General features: G+C 43.2%; 1 protein-coding gene across 3 annotated transcripts in view; it reads right to left on the bottom strand.

Moving 5' to 3' along the window:
* Positions 1-9,774: 9,774 nt before the first annotated feature.
* The window catches only part of CSNK2A2 (casein kinase 2 alpha 2), a 46,084-nt gene continuing 39,567 nt past the window's right edge, over positions 9,775-16,291 (bottom strand). The window contains exons 11-12 of one of the 3 annotated variants that reach the window (XM_036274884.1): positions 15,873-15,966; positions 9,775-10,203 (exon numbers count right to left, since the gene is read on the bottom strand). In XM_036274884.1, coding sequence (XP_036130777.1) covers positions 15,890-15,966 — 77 coding nt within the window. In that variant the 3' untranslated portion in view covers positions 9,775-10,203; positions 15,873-15,889. Of the gene's footprint in view, positions 10,204-11,536; positions 11,657-15,872; positions 15,967-16,291 lie in introns of those variants that run through there. The other 2 variants (XM_036274885.1, XM_036274886.1) reach the window with 2 other exon arrangements.

Genomic DNA, 16,291 nt, shown 5'->3' with positions numbered 1-16,291 from the left:
GCGGCGTGCCAGCGCAGCGCGATAGATCCCTCCGCCCCTCGAGCCCGCCCCCTGGGGCGCAGGGCCCAATCCCACCACGGGGATCACGGACTTCCTGTTTCTTCTGCCCTTAAGCCCTGCCCTAGTTCCGCCTCCTGGTGGAAAGAACCCCTTTGCCAAGGGACTATTTTTTTATCTTCATCTGAGCGGCTTTTGGAAGAGGAAGGAGACAGGGTAGGATAGAAGGTGTTGTTGCACCTGCGCGGTGTCATGGGAACCTGGCGGGGGTGGGGTCAGGGGGCGGGAGGGCCAGGGCCAGGCCCCGCCCCCTGAAGGGCGAGGAGGCGTTACAAGCGCAAAGGAAAAGTGGCCAAAGGCGCTTGAGGTGAGAGGTGGCTGAGCAAGTGCCTACCTGAAATCCTGCCAGTGCCAAGTACTGTGCTTGTTGGCCTAGTACACGGGAAGGGTAAAGCAGCTGACCTGTATTGAGCAGTAACCGTGCTAAGCGCCTATGTGCATCATTGCTTTCATTATTCACAGGGCTGCTATGCATACACCGCACATAAGTGGATATGTGGAATGCAGGCAAAGCAGTACTCTGAGGCCCGGTCCGTGTGGCCCAGTGGTTAGCGTGGACCCAAGAGGTCACTGGGTGGATTCCCGGTCAGGGCACATGCCCAGGTTGTGGGCCTGATCCCCAGGGGGAGGGGGGGGGCATGCAGGAGGCGGCCAGTCAACGTTCTCGCTCATGGATGTTTCTATCTCTCTCTTCCTTTTCCTTCTCTCTAAAATCAATAAAGAAAAAAAAATAATGCATTTAAGGCAATATTTTCCTCAGAGTATTGCTTTTTATTTTTTTCTTTTGATTTTGAGGATATATATTTATCCTCACCAGAGGACATTTTTGCATTTGTCTCCCTCCCTCCTCTCCCTCCCTCCCCCTCTACCTGACAATAAATGGAAAAATATCCTTGGGTGAGGATTAAAAATAAAAAGACATACACTATGATATTGCATGTGTAGAAGAAATCTAAAATGTTGGGGACCACTCACTGAGCATCTACCTAAATATTATACTCCATGCCCAGGCCTGTACTGGGTATTGTGGCTGAAAGAAAGGGAGTTTGCAGCTAACTTCATCCTCGTGACAGCTAGTAGTAGCTGATATCGACTGAGCATTTATTATGTCTGGCACTACACTAAGCGCCTTAGCTTTTACTAAATCATTTAATCTTCACAGCAACCTGGTGAACAGTTGAGCCAGAATTTCCAGACATGGGGGCAGGGGGATTGTATTACAGTAGAAAATCAAATTTTTTAATCTATTTTATTTATTTATTTTTATTAATTTATTTTTGTTACAAATTTTCTCATTTGAAAATCAAATTTTTTTACATGAAACTGTTATTTTTGAATAATTTCTGGGGACTCTGTATACTTTAAGCCAGTGTACAATTTATCCCTTGATTGTTAGTAAATGTCTCAAAATATCGTAGGAAGAGACACAATTATTATTATACATTAGATATTCAGGTGCACTGCATTTATTGCAGGATTTTTCATTCTGCTCCACTGAACACTGACACCACCAAATGCTGGCGAGGATGTGCAGCAGCAGGAACTTTCATTCTGTGCTGGTGGGAATGCAAAACGGTGCAGCCACTTTGAAAGACAATGTGGTAGTTTCTCACAAAACCAAACATACTCTTACCACAGGATCCAGTAATCCCACTGCTTGATGTTTACCCGAAGGAGTCGAAAACTTACGCCCACACCAAAACCTGTACATGAACATTTATAGCAGCTTTATTCAAAATTGTCAAAACATAGATGCAACCAAGATGTCCTTTGGTAGGTGAATAGATAAACTGGTACATGCGAAAAATGGAATATTATGTAGTACTAAAGAGAAATGAGCCATGAAGCCATGAAAAAATATGGAGAAAACTTAAATGCATATTACTAAATGAAAAAAAGCCAATCTGAAAAGACTACACACTAATTCCAACTATATAACACTCTGAAAAAGGCAAAACTATAGAAACAATAAAAAGATCAGTGCTGCCCTGGCCGGTTTGGCTCAGTGGTTGGAGCATTGGCCTGCGGTCTGGAGAGACCCGGGTTCGGTTCCCACTAAGGGCACGTACCTCGGTTGCAGTTTGGCCCCGGCCCTGTTTGGGTCGTGTGGGTGGCAGCCACTCAATGTGTCCCTTTCACATCGATGTTTCTCTATCTCTCTCTCTCTCTCCCTCCCACTCTATCTGAGCAAAATATCAAAAAATGTCCTCGGGTAAGGATAAAAATAAATAAATAAACAAATAAAGATCAGTGCTTGCCAGGAGTGGGGGTAGGGGAGTGGGGAAAGATGACTAGGTAGAGCACAGAGGACTTTTAGGGCAGTGAAAATAATTTTGTAGCACCTCCCCGCCACCAACTATTTGTCCCTCATACTCTTTGTTCTTTAAAAATAAAATTATAGCCCTGGCCGGTTTGGCTCAGCGGTTGGAGCGTCGGCCTGTGGTCCAGAGAGACCCGGGTTCGGTTCCCACTAAGGGCACGTACCTCGGTTGCAGTTTGTCCCCGGCTCTGGTTGGGTCGTGCGGGTGGCAGCCACTCGATGTGTCCCTTTCACATCGATGTTTCTCTCTCTCTTCCTCTCTCTCCCTCCCACTCTATCTGAACAAAAAATGGAAAAAATGTCCTCGGGTGAGGATAAAAAACAAAAAATAAAATTATATATAAAATATATATATAATTGATTTTAGAGAGAGGAAGGGAGAGAGACATCGATTTATTGTTCCACTCATTCATTGGTTGATTCTTGTATATGACTTGACTAGCGATTGAACCCACAACCTTGGCATATTGGGACGGTGCTCTAACCAACTGAGCTACCTGGCCAGGGCACTCTGCTTTATTCTTTTTTTCATAACACTTATCACCACTTGATAGTCTATATAATTATTTGTTATAGTCTATATAGTTATAAGTGTGAGTCGAATTTGTGAACCAGAGTCACAGAGTTGGGGTTCCTGGTCACTGCAGGCGCAGCACAGGCTGTCTCTCCTGGCCTTAATGGACCCATGCAGACAATACTGATCTTCTTTTGTTCAGAAGGGCTCACCTAGCCCATTGCCTGCTCACATTTTTCTTATTAACCATGGAATCTCTCCACTTAAGATGGAAAGACCTTGAGCATGTGTAGGCGTAAGTGCCCGGAACAGATAGCCTATCAATGAGCAAACTAATGAAGGAAATGAAAGTTCTTGCTTCTTCTAAGTACTCATCTTCAGTGAGTGTCCACATGAACTGTGCTCAGTTCTTCCTTCTGTTAGGGTTCAAAATTTATTGTGATTACAGCCTTGGCTACAGTAAAGATTATTTGATGAAAGGTTTGGAGAACAGGAATTAGCGTTTATAATGAACATGTTTTGCTCCTATTATAGACTTGATTTTGACATGCTTCTTCCAGATTCAGACTGTGTCTTCTGGGCCCATGTCACAACACCCAGCATAGTACCACCAACATGAATAAATGAACGAACTAACAAACTAGAGCCAAATGGTCACCTCTGACATTTACCTTCATTTCAAAGGTAATGTAAACAGAATTAACCTAAAACTGCAGCTGTCATTCACAAAACACATTAAACACTACTTCTTCAAGACTGTCTCTCTCATGTCGGCCATGGACCGAAGAGTCGCGGGTTCAATTCTGGTCAAGGGCATGTACTTCAGTTGTGGTTCAGTCCCTGGCCCTGGCTGGAGTCACGTGGGAGGCAGTGAGTTGATGTGTCTCTCTCACATTGATGTGTTTCTCTCTCTCCCTCCCTCCTACTCTATCTGAAGATAAATGGGAAAAAAAATATCCTCAGGAGAGGATTAAAAAAAAAGATTGTCTCATCAATGTGAAGATGTATAAGGACAAAACACAAGAAAAATCTTGTTCATAAGTTGCTTCCTTCAATGATTATATAAGTCAGTTTTAAAAAGTAATCAATGAGCCCAGCCAGTGTGGCTCAGTGGTTGAGCATCGACCCATGCACCAATAGTGGTCGCTGGTTTAATTCCTGGTTAGGGCATATGCCCAGGTTGTGGGCCCGATCCCCAGTTGGGGGCATATAGGAGGCGGCCAGTCAATGTTCTCTCTCATTGATATTTCTGTCTCTCTCCCTCTCCCTTCCTCTCTCTGATATCAATAAAGAAAAAAAATAAAAAGTAATCAATGAAAAGAGAGCAGAGTCTAATGAGGCAGCAAAATTACAATCTAGGTAGTAGGCACAGAAGCTAAGCTGATACAAATCAGGCCATTAAAGGTTGCAGAAAAGGTAAAATAATTGCATGAAACACAAGATAAGGGTGGTCTTGAGAATCCCATAACTACAAGAAGGGGCTTAGTTTGTTAGCCTGAAGTTTGGGTAGAACCATCACAAGAAGTAGCAACCAGGTCTGTGCTCAGCCCAGAATCTCTGACCATGAACAAATCACGGTCCTGCGTTTAGACTGAATATGTCACCTTAGTGGGGTAAGAGTCAAAACACACAAAGATATCACAGCAAGTAAATCAAACCCATATCAGTAATCCATGTCAAAATGAAGAATAAGTTTCTGATTATTTTGACATTTTGTTTAAGATATTTGAAATATTTAAGATAACTTAATGTATCTAAGGATCTGATACTTTAAAATTTAATTTGAAATGCTTCAAGGAATTTTAAATTAATTCTGATTTTTAATTAAAAATGCATAAGAAAATGTAATTGTTTGTAAACAATGAATGTTTAAAATGTTTTGATTGCATCTATGAGTTTAAGACTTGGATGTGTTAGTATTTGACTGCTTAGGAAGATTCCATCAGATTTTTTATCTTTCATGTTAGCTATTGGAAGTGTTTGTGCAAGTCAAACAGATTAAATGTGGGGGTGACTTTGAAATGTCTAAGGCAACTAGATTGTGTGTGAGCAGTTTGTGGTTTAACCAATTAGGTTTTTAATTAATTCAGCTTAATTAACCAATTAGGTTTTTAATTAATTCAGCTTAATTAAAAGACTAAGCCAAAGTGTTCATATTTATATACAAAACCAAGTAGTTTGTCATTATAAGATTTGTAAATTGATTTTAAAGACACAAGACAAATTAGATATTTTAATGTATAGCTTTAATAATCAAGATATTATTTAAGACACTAGGAAGTATAAGAATCCTTTTCAGTGTACAAAAGCCCTGATCAGGTCTGGCCGGTGTGGCTTACTGGTTGAGCATTGACCCATGCACCAATAGGTTGCCAGTTCGATTCCTGGTCAGGGCACATGCCCAGGTTGTGGGCCCGATCCCCAGGTTGTGGGGCATGCAGGAGGCAGACACTTGATGTTCTCTCTCATCAGTGTTTCTATCTCTCTCTCCCTCGCCCTCTAAAATCAATAAAGAAAAAATATTTTTTAAAAGAAGCCCTGGTCAGATGCTAAATCCCAGTGGACAGCATCTGTTCATGTCCATCCAAGCTCAGAAACTCAGAGCACCCAGCCTCTGAGAGACACAGGACTTGATACACACTATAAGGCAGAGTTTATTCTTTACCTCTCTTTGCTGATGGGGAGCAGCAGAAACAGCAATGATGGTACATTCAGCTGGCAGATGGAGGACCATGGAATCCAGTGGTTATATCAGCCCTGACAATAGGTAAAAGAGCCAGTGGTGGGCAGAGAAAGCTCCTTCTACTGTGAGAGTGAAGTTCAAATGGGACTCTGTTGGGCCCTCACACGTTATTATTTTTAAAATTAATTTTTAAACATACACACAATAAAATGCACTCTTTTTTGGTGTACAGTTTTGATGAAGGCACCAAGTCATATAACAATTGCCATGTTCAGGATACAGAACAGTTCCAAGACCCGCCTCCCCCTGCTCCCCCTCAATTCTCTCATGCTATCCCTTTCTAGTCAGACCTTCCCCCCACCCTCAATGCCCCCTTCACCCCTGGTAGTCATGGATCTGTTCTCTATCCCTACAGTTTTGCCTTTTCCAGATAGAATCATTCAGTAGGTAGACTTTTGAGTCTGGCTTCTTAGCACAATGCATTTGAGATGCACATTGTTTTAAGTTTGCAGAATATTCCGCAAAGCGTTGCTGATCCATTCCACCACTCAGCCTGTGATGGCCAGGGATGTTTTAAAAAGTTTGCCAGCCCTCCACATACTTACTTTTGAAGGCTTCTCCATAACATCTCAAACATATTAAAAGTTATCATATTCAAGATAACTTTTTTGTGTGTAATTTTGAAAAGAACTTTAGAATATGCTTTAGAAATTATTTGATTTTGTAGTTGTCTCTTTACAAATTATTTTTTTACTTAGTTTTTCCTTTATTGATTTTTAGAGAGAGAGAGAAGATAGAGGGGGAGACAGAAACATCGATGAGATAGAACATCAATTGGCTGCCTCCTGCATGCCCCCCACTGGGCAAGTGTTCTGACCAGGAATCGAACCAGTGACCTCTTGGCACATGGGTCGATACTCAACCACTGAGCCACACTGGCCAGGCACTAATTATCATTAGCAAAATATTTTAAAAAGTAAATACTGAATCTAACCATTAATGAAGTTCACAGGATTGGATAAACATTTAATCACACTTATTTTTATTTTGCAATTATGTTAGAGCCTTTTTTTTCAGGTCTCAAACATTTCTGTAGGCCCCTGGAAAGTCATAGGTCCTTGGCACCATGCCCCAAGTGCCTGACAGAGCCCCACAACAATTCCATGACTAAAGGTATCACGGTTCCAGCCCACACCAGTAAAAGAAGAAAATGGAAGACTGCTTTCTCTCAATCATAACAATGCCCTTTAAAAAAATTTTTTTAAAAATCATATGGCATAGTAATTTAAGTTTTTAAGAGTTTATCTCACAAAGATGCATACTGTGTAGAAAAATGTATGTGCAAATTTGTTCATCATAGCAGTTCTAGTAATAGTACTGATTAAGAGTCTATCAATAAGAAATTACTTCCACTGTGGTACATCACATAATGGAATATTATGTGGGCATGAAAAGGGATGAGGTAGATCTATATATGCTAACAGTAAGATTTTCACAATTAGGTGAAAACACAAGTTTCAGAAAAAGAATGTAGAGTTACATTTCTGTAAAAATAAAAGTCATTATAGTTTTAAAATGTTAGTCAATGTATAGGAAACAAATTGGAAGGTATATACCAAATTTAACTGTGGTTACCTCCAAGTTTTAGTATGCATGTGTATGTGGTTAGGGGTAGGCTTTCATTAGTTACTTTGATATAACGTGACATTTTACCATGAGCATATGTTACTTTGGTAATCACAAAAATACAACCCAAACACAAGCAGGACAACAGAAAGATGTGACTTGATGTTCTGAATCTCCAAGCACGTGTGGATAGCGTTAGACTGGTCTTGAGTTAGCAGGTTCCTTGTCCCTCTCTCTCAAGGCCAAAGCCACCTAAAAAAAAAGAAAGAAAGAAAAAAACACTCCTCTTTCCCCTTCTTTCTACAATCACTCTCCCACCAAGCAATCATCATCCACAAAAAACAAGATTAAAGTTGAGAGGATTCTGGAAAATAAGATGTTCACACTGAGAAGGGAAATTGGAGGACAAAGCTCGAGTTCAAGTTCGGCATGGCATCTAAAGAACTCCCAAACTAAGCACCGTGTATCTGCTCCGAAGAGACCTTTCCTGTCTGAAGGCCCTCAAACACCAGCGGGTCAACACAGCAATAATATGCTACGTAGATAAACGTGCACACATGAAGCACCGCATCCATAGGGGTTTCAGGGACATGCTCATTATAATGAGGTATTAAGATGCTATCCTAGAGATCTGTGAGACCAACAGAAATTTGCAGAACCGTAAGTCAAAAGGGCCTCATGAGAGACCGCTTGAGGACACTAGGCCAGTGATGGAGCTGGAAAGTACTAAGTCCATCCCTTTGGTGCCCTGGTCTTACAAAGTCTGCTGGAAGTGGGCCTGCGGGCCCTCACTTGTTGGAGTCCAGGGGCATGAAGAGTCTTGAACTCCCAAACCTGAGGAACTGCTTAGATAGGACAGAGCTGATCCAAGGGACACTATGACATTATGGTGGCAGAGGGGCTTCTTTGCTTTCCCCCCATAATTCCTTCAAACACTGAGTGTCCACACCGGGACTGCCATAGTCACCTCTTCCGGACAAGCAGCAGAGAAGACAGAATGTTGTGCCAACCATGTGGCTTTTGTGGAGAATGAGTGGGGGCCCCATCCAGCTCCTGGGCACTGGGGTCTGCCTGCCTCTTCTGCTCTCTATAGGCAGTGGGAAGACACAGGCCACCACGAAGGCTGGGCAGCCACCAGCTTGTCACTGCTTTCACTTCCCTGTGACAGCTATCCTAAGAGGGGAACACTTCTCAGTGCCAGGGAAGGCTCATTTGTAAAACAGGTTCAGTTTGTTCACTTGACAAATACAGCCAGTGCCTCCATTCCATCCTTTCAATGCGATCAGAAAACAGCCCTCGGATCTGGACCCAGAACACACACTCCCGCCCTGTTTCAGGACAGCAGACCCAATCATCCACAAAGGTAAGATGCTTTTTTTAGAAGGGGGCTTGGGGAGAAAGGACAGGATTGGGAGGTGGAATAAATACGGAGACAGGAGTAAAGAGGCTAAGGCATCTTCCTGAGTTTACTAGAAGTGACGCTTCCCACCTACATCACTGGGTGACCCACCTGCTTTGGGAGGATGAGTCAAGGGTGAATAAATATGTGCTCAAGGCAAAGCTGGCTTTCCTGGCTCATGGAGTTTCCTTTAATCACTTGCTTCTTTTCCAGGATGCACTCACCATCCCTCAAATTCTCATCTCTGTAGTGTCCTTAAAACCCTCCCTCTTATGCAAATTAAAACAACAATGAGGTATCACCTCCCACCTGTCAGAATGGCCGCCATCAACAAATCATCAAACAACAAGTGCTGGCGAGGGTGTGGAGAAAGGGGACCCTAGTACACTGCTGGTGGGAATGCAGACTGGTGCAGCCACTATGGAAAACACTATGGTGTTACCTCAAAAAATTAAAAGTTGAACTGCCATTGGACCCAGTGATCCCACTTCTAGGAATATACCCTAAGAAGCCTGAAACACCAATCAGAAAGGATATATGTACTCCTATGTTCATAGCAGCACTATTTATAATAACTAAGATCTGGAAACAGCCCAAGTGTCCATCAGTAGACGAATGAATAAAAAAGTTATGGTACATATACACCATGGAGTACTATTTAGCTGTAAGAAAGATCTCTTATCCTTTGAGATGACATGGAGGGACCTGGAAAGTATTATGCTAAGCAAAATAAGCCAAGCAGAGAAAGACAAATATCACATGATCTCACTTATTTCTGGAATATACTGAACTAAACAAACTGATAAACAAAATAGACCCAGAGTCATAGAAGTAGGGTAGAGATTGACAATCCTCAGAAGGCAGGGGGGGGGGGGGGGATAAACCACAGAACTTATATGCATGTATGTATAACCGATGGACATAGACAACAAAGCTGAAGACGGGGTGGGAGGGAATGGGGAGGAGGGTGTCAATGGGGGGGGGGGAGAAACATCTGTAACAAAAATAAATAAAATAAATCCACACACACACACAAACCCACCCTCCTCACCACCTCTGGGACTTCCCCTCTGTCTGCTGGCTAGAACCTGCCACAAATGCTCTTCTGTGTCACTCAGTCATCCGTGGCCACAAGTCTCAGTTAATGGCCCCTTCCATACTGAAAACTCCATACATTTCTTTTAAAACCTTTTATTCAATAATATATACTTTCAAAATTATAATATGTAACTGCCCATCATGCCATATATGCCCCATTCCCCTGCTGTGGAGTCTGTGGTCTGCTGGAAATCAGGCGGCCACGGGACGTGTCAAGGGGCACAGGGGAGCAACAGTAACCAACAACCATTTGCATACCCTTCACATTTCCCATGCTTTCTGGGTCAGGAGGAAGTCAACCGGAAGCCAAAGGCGTGTGAACCTTTTACATTCGGAAGTGAGGTTTGATATACGGTGGTGGGCTGCCCTTCAGTTGGTCTAGTTCGTGTTCGCCAAACCTGCCACCGTTTGTGTCTGCTCACGGAACGTGATCTCTCTACACACGTTAAGACGTTTGATTTTGTTCTTGTTCTGCTTATGGAAAAGTGAGAGGAACCGCAACAGACCTGGGAAAAGAGATGGGAGGAGGGGAAAGACGGCATTAATCAATCTGACCTGCAGTGAGGGCAGGCCTCCCTTGCGTGTGTGGCTTCCTCCTTCTGAAGAGGGCTGGGAAGAGTATGCAAGCTTGCCTTTCCCAGTGAGAATCATATGGGGTTTCAAATTTCTCTTCTAGCCACCACTAACAGTGGCAGTCTTTGCACAATCTTCTGCAAGAGCAAGGGGAGAGTTCTGGACACCATGTGAGTGACCAAGTCTCTTCCCCTTCCCTCAGGTCCAGGACGCTGACCATTCTGTGCAAACCAAGCTACAAGTTCCACAGTCCACCTCTAGATCCCCATCAGACCTGATCCAATTTGCTGAAGAAAGCTTGGACTGAGAATTAGTTGACTGTACTTATACAGGGAAAGGGTCAAGCCCACGAATAAAGAGCAAAAGGGAAACTAGCTTATGCAGAGGTGAGCAAAAGTAGGTTTAACAGTGGTTCGTAAGGAAAAGGACATGCAGGGTATGATTACTACAACAGCTTTAACAACTCCAAAGAATGCCATAATGGCAGTCTCACAGCTGCAAACCTACTCTCACCCACCCCTGTATCTTTAACTCTTTCCTGGAAGCGGCTGTCTGGCATGGCCTGAAAACCATTTCAACTTCCATGTCCAGGAGTGGAGTGGGTGGTGAGGCCAGCAGCAGAATTCTAGCAGCAGTCTCAGAATGGTACACCACTGGCAGAAAAGCACTGTGCACTTGGGAGGCTGCACACAGAAATATCCTTCCATGAAAACTTGGGCAAAGGGCTCTACAGCATAGTATTTGAGAAAGGCCGCGTGGTGCATAAGGTTGAGAAATGACTGTTTGCCATTAAGCACTTCAGAAACTGATTTCCAAGCATCCAACTCCACAGAGGGGTCATTTGGGGAGAAGAAAGAACATTAAAGACACCACCATCTGCCAAATAGCACGTGCCCACTAGTACTGCAAGGAACGGGGTGGGTAGACTTTTATAAATGCAGACCACTGCCCCAGAGGTTCAAGTTGTGCAATAAAACAGGTCAATCCCAAGAAGATAGTGTCTGAGGGGTGCAATTCAGAAGTACCAAGAAACAGCAACCCCCACAAAGACACTCCAGTCCCACCTCTCCTGCTACATCTTCACATAGGTGATTACTGCAACCAAGCACACACATCTTTGCAGTTCAAGGTTGATCCCTCCTCTCCCCCAAGAGACAGGAAACACAAGCTTAAGGTCCTCAGTGCAGTGGTTTGTTGCCCTCTTGGGAAGGCTGGTGGTGATCAACATTTTTATTTATACAAATAGGATTTCACATGGCATTTTTCTTTCTTCTAAGGGCAGCAGCACAGAAATCATACATCAGTCATTCAGTGATACACAGAGGTGGCCACTTGTGTCTGAAGTAGTCATTTGTAAAGGATCACCAGCTGGGCAGTGTTGCTTTTCTGCAAACAGAAGGAAAGTCGGCTCCATGGTTCTTGAAGATTTACCCAAGCTTTACACCGAGTGCCAAGATTTCTGTCCCAACCTCTTAGTCACCATTTACAGCAAGAAAAGCCAGCAAGTGAAAAACTGTTAATTTATTGATTCAATGAAAGTTGTTTTTTTTTAACAATCCTCAATACATGTAGTTCAGGATTAAGTATCACATTTGTAGCACATTGTTGAGTCTACACAAAAGTACGCCCCGTCTGCATAACCCCATCACATTACCTCCCCAGCCTCAACAATACCTGCGTGGAATCATTTTCATCAACACATCCGCTTAGCTCAAAAGCGCATGTTTTCACTGCTTTCCTTAGCTGATGTGTCCCCACCACCTCCTTTCCCACTTGTTCCCACCCAAGGTTAGTTTTTAAAGGCAAGACATTCAGATTTAAGCTCAATGACTTTGGCTTCCGGTATGCTCATGTGGACCCTGCTTTTGTTTTCTAAATGTTTTCTATTTTAACGTCCTTGACTTTGATCAGTTCTTACCCACTCCTAGTCATTTGTAGAAGGGAAGTTACTTTTTCCTGTGGGTGCTCATGCAGTAAATAACACAGGTTTCTAAATGAGTCATTTAATCTCAACTAGCATTAAAGGAAACTATTAACTGAACTCTTAGATCCATTTCAGTGCATATATAAAAATTCCTCCAATTGTTGCTTGTGTCCTAAAATAATTTTGCTTCCCTCCTCAGCAATGCAGCACCTGGGAGATCCCAAGTCATTTCCCTGAGCAGGCCCAGACTAAGCCCCACAGCTGCAGCTCCCTGGGACTCATCATCCACCTCAAAAGCACCTTTTGGTCCCAGTGGAACCAATCCAGGGGGCAGGGCCCTTCTCTGGGCACCCTCTAGAACATGACCTTTGTGCCCTCTAGGTCCTCTCTCCTCAGGAAGTCATGCTCCCTCAAGATCTACTGCTCAACTGTCTTACTGATTCCCTTTTTTTAACAGCCCACCACCCCAGCCTCTCTCCAAGGATTACAAGCACTGCTGTCTCCTCTAATGAATTAGTCTGAGAGCACCTTCCTTTTACAAGGGAATACATTTGCTTTGAGCCTTGTGAGTACCGATGTGTTAGAGAATGTCTGTTAGGAGACCCAGCTGAGTGAGTGATGATTAGGTGCCCAGCAGAACTGGCTTCGGCACACCTCTGGTAAGAAGGCCCAGGAATGCTTGGTCTGCATTATACATTTGATGGCTTATCCCATCCAGTCACCTACCACAGGGACAGGACAGGAGCAGGCCAGCTAATACGACCCAGGGCAGAGTGAACTACAAGTAAACTGCAGATGAGAATATCAGCAGTTCTGCTCTCGCCACAGATTTCTCAGCTGAAGCAAATCCCTGCAGTTTTGCTCACTGTGGTCAACACACTATGATGCACCATCTGTATTTGGCATAGGAACCTTTTGTTCTCACCACACCAGGTCTATGTTCTTAAACATAGGCAGTACCTGAGATGGCAGTGTAACACTACCCTGTTCCCCACGTTTTTTTTTTTTTGCTTTTCTTTAGGAAATAGTAAGTCCTTATCATAGGCACTTTTAACCTGTTATAAGGTAATGAATTGAAGCAAACAAAATAATCTAATGAAAATTAGAGAAGAATTTAAGAAGTATGCCAACTGAAAAGGATATTGGGTGGATACATCTATCATAGCTTAGTCTAAATATTACACACACACACACACACACACACACACCCCTCTTTTGGAATTCTCCAAGATCATCTCCCAATCCAGGTAAATGTTCTAAAATCTCAGGGAAGCTAGGTCCATCTGGACACAAATGGTTTGGAGATAGGTAAGAGAGAAAAGTCTGGACTGGACTCACTTCAGTCTGGGGAAAAACCACCTCCAGTTGCAGTAAACTGGTATCAAGACCAGACTAAGAAAGGAGTGAACACCTTAAACTCAGTTCTGCTTTATGTCTAAGGCATGAAAAGAGGTAAAACTATAGGTGGTAGAGAAGTAAACTGTATGTATGAAAGGAAGCATTACTCCTGTGTCAGCTGCAGTTGCAGAATCCAGGACAGGCGGGTGAGCTGTCTGCACCTACCAGATCATGAGCAAAGGAGGGAGAGGCCCAAGTAACCACCAACTCTTCTCCAGATGCTTTTATTGCTTCTGGGGACCCATGGGAAAGGAACAGGGTTACTACTTCACCAAGACCCTCCTGTAGGCTCCCCTGCCTGGTCCAGACAGACAACTTAAAGGTATGGGAGGAGGACGTGGGTACAAAGAGGTGGGGGGCAGGAAAGAAACACAGTGGCACATCTCCCTGATAATAACCAACAGTTCGGTGTTGCCTCAAAGGGCACATAAGAAGGCTTCTGATAATCCCAGACTGAGCTTTACTGCCTGATATAGCGATATAGGGTCAGCCAAGAGCTCGTGTCTTGTCTTTAATTTTCAGGTAGAACAAATATACATTAATATATAGAATGTGCAATGCAGGCAGGTGGTATCATCATGAGAACTTTAACTGAATCCTTTTCCTGGCTTTGGGATCTTTATTTTTATTTTTCTAATCTGTAAGCTCAACTCTATAATAAGAGTTTTATTTGTATTTTAAGTTCCCACCAACCAAATGACAAAAATAGAATCTACATTTAGAGATAGGACCTGCTACCAATACCAATAGGATTTTATTGGAATATGGAATGTAAACAGATGCTTTCAAACAAACAATCTAACCTTATAAAAACGTATGGCATTATTAAATAGTTAATAAAGAAATCCTAAATGTGATGTGGTGGCAGACACCTCTAGCTCTAGCCTAGTGTATAAGTCGCCACAGCTGGTGTGGCTCTGCAGCTGGGGTGAAGGGACTGCTTGCAAATCATGTTGGTGACAAGTCTCCCAAATGAAATCAGCCCTATCTTTTAGTTTTTAAAATAAAATCTAGCTTCCTTTGCTAATGTGAGGGCTACCAAATGAATCCCAAGCTTTGATACCTGCTCCGGGAGCTCCACTCCCCCCTGAAGCCCCTCGTATGTTGCTTTCCTCAGTGGCTTGGGCTGGGGGGTGGCCCTGCCCACACAACTCCAGGCCCTACACGCGAGGGACTTACCCTCGCCGTCTCGGTCATGTATTACCCATCAGAGCTTACAAATGCAGAGCACCCTGATCACAGTGGGAAATTATTTTTCATGGGGATAAAAAGAAGCAAAAAGGGGGTGGGGCTGGGGAAGTATATATTTTTCACCCAATAGGTCATTCCTGAATAAATTCTTATAGAATTTTTTTCTCCCTCTCCCTCCCTGACCTACCTAAAGACTGACCTACCAGCTTTAGTTATGGTTGTGAACAAAAAGTCTTTGTTTCAGAGAGATGCTTTAAAATAGGTGCACACATAGAGATGTGCTGGGAAATGGTGAGGTTTCCTTACAAGGCTGAAAGAAAACAAAAGCTACACAAAAAAATAGCAACAAGATTTTATGGTTAGGCAAATCAACAAAGGTTATGGTGAGCTCCAAGTTATGCACTTAGATCTAACTTCTGATGAGACAGATGGACCTGGTCATGGCATCACAAGGTTTAAAGTGACGTCTGCTGACATTAAAGGGGACTCATAAGTGACTGCAGTTTGCTCCCAAATTAATACACTTAGAGGAAACTGCAGGAATGAGGTACATTTCCTAGAGAGCTCATGTCATAAAAAAATACATAAAACATGAATTTGTAAAAGACTTTAAAAAAAAATACTGTCATTGTTTTAATATCTCCTTTTTGTAAATGAGGCTGGTGTGTCAGTACAGACTGCTGACGTGTCGCTAAAACTTGAGCCTGAATCTCACCCAAGGAAACCAGACCACAGTGGAATAGATAGGAAGTCAGACATTCAGAGCTTGTTGACCGAACGGGTTAATTCAACAGTGGTCTCCTCTTAAATAAAGGTAACTGTACACAACTCCGAGCCTCTCGTCTCCCATGCATTCCAAAGGGAGAGGTCCCTCAGATACTGAACTATGTGCAGCGTCTTGCTCGCTGCCAGAGCGGCAGCTCCCTGTAGACTAGTACTGGGGAGTTTCTTTCTGACAGACTTTTAGGTCTTTACTCTTCTTTGCATTTAGAAGGAATGACTAGAATTTCTTTTTATCACACTGTAGTTTTCCTTCAAGATTTGTGTTTGGTTGGTTGGTTTTATTGGCAAGCATCAATGCTGCATTACCCGTCGCTTTCCAGTCTTCATCGGGCTGCTGTGAGACCACTGGAAAGTACAGCATTATCCGCACAGGGCTGGGACTGCTCCTTCACCACAGGATCTGCAAGACAACAGCGTGAGGTCAGCAGAATCAGGCTGGGCAGCGTGGGACGTGACATCACGCCAAACCCAACCCTTCCACAGTGAGACAGAGACACGCTGCTGGGAAAGGCAGGATCAGGAGGGCAACAGAAATTACAGAGGTTATAGAAGAACCAGACACTGAAAAATGATCAAAGGAATTACTCTTATACTTCCTCAGAGTACAAGTCCAACTACTGAAACTCATGGAAAAGAGCGGCCCAGAAACACTCTTTCCACTGCTCAAAATTTCTAATTTTCTTATGTGCTATTTTCCTTGAATACAAACAACATAGTCAACTCCC

Source organism: Molossus molossus, unplaced genomic scaffold, assembly GCF_014108415.1.
Source record: "Molossus molossus isolate mMolMol1 unplaced genomic scaffold, mMolMol1.p scaffold_m16_p_21, whole genome shotgun sequence".
NCBI classification, from domain to species: Eukaryota; Metazoa; Chordata; class Mammalia; order Chiroptera; family Molossidae; genus Molossus; species Molossus molossus.
This window is presented reverse-complemented; position numbering and strand designations above follow the sequence as displayed.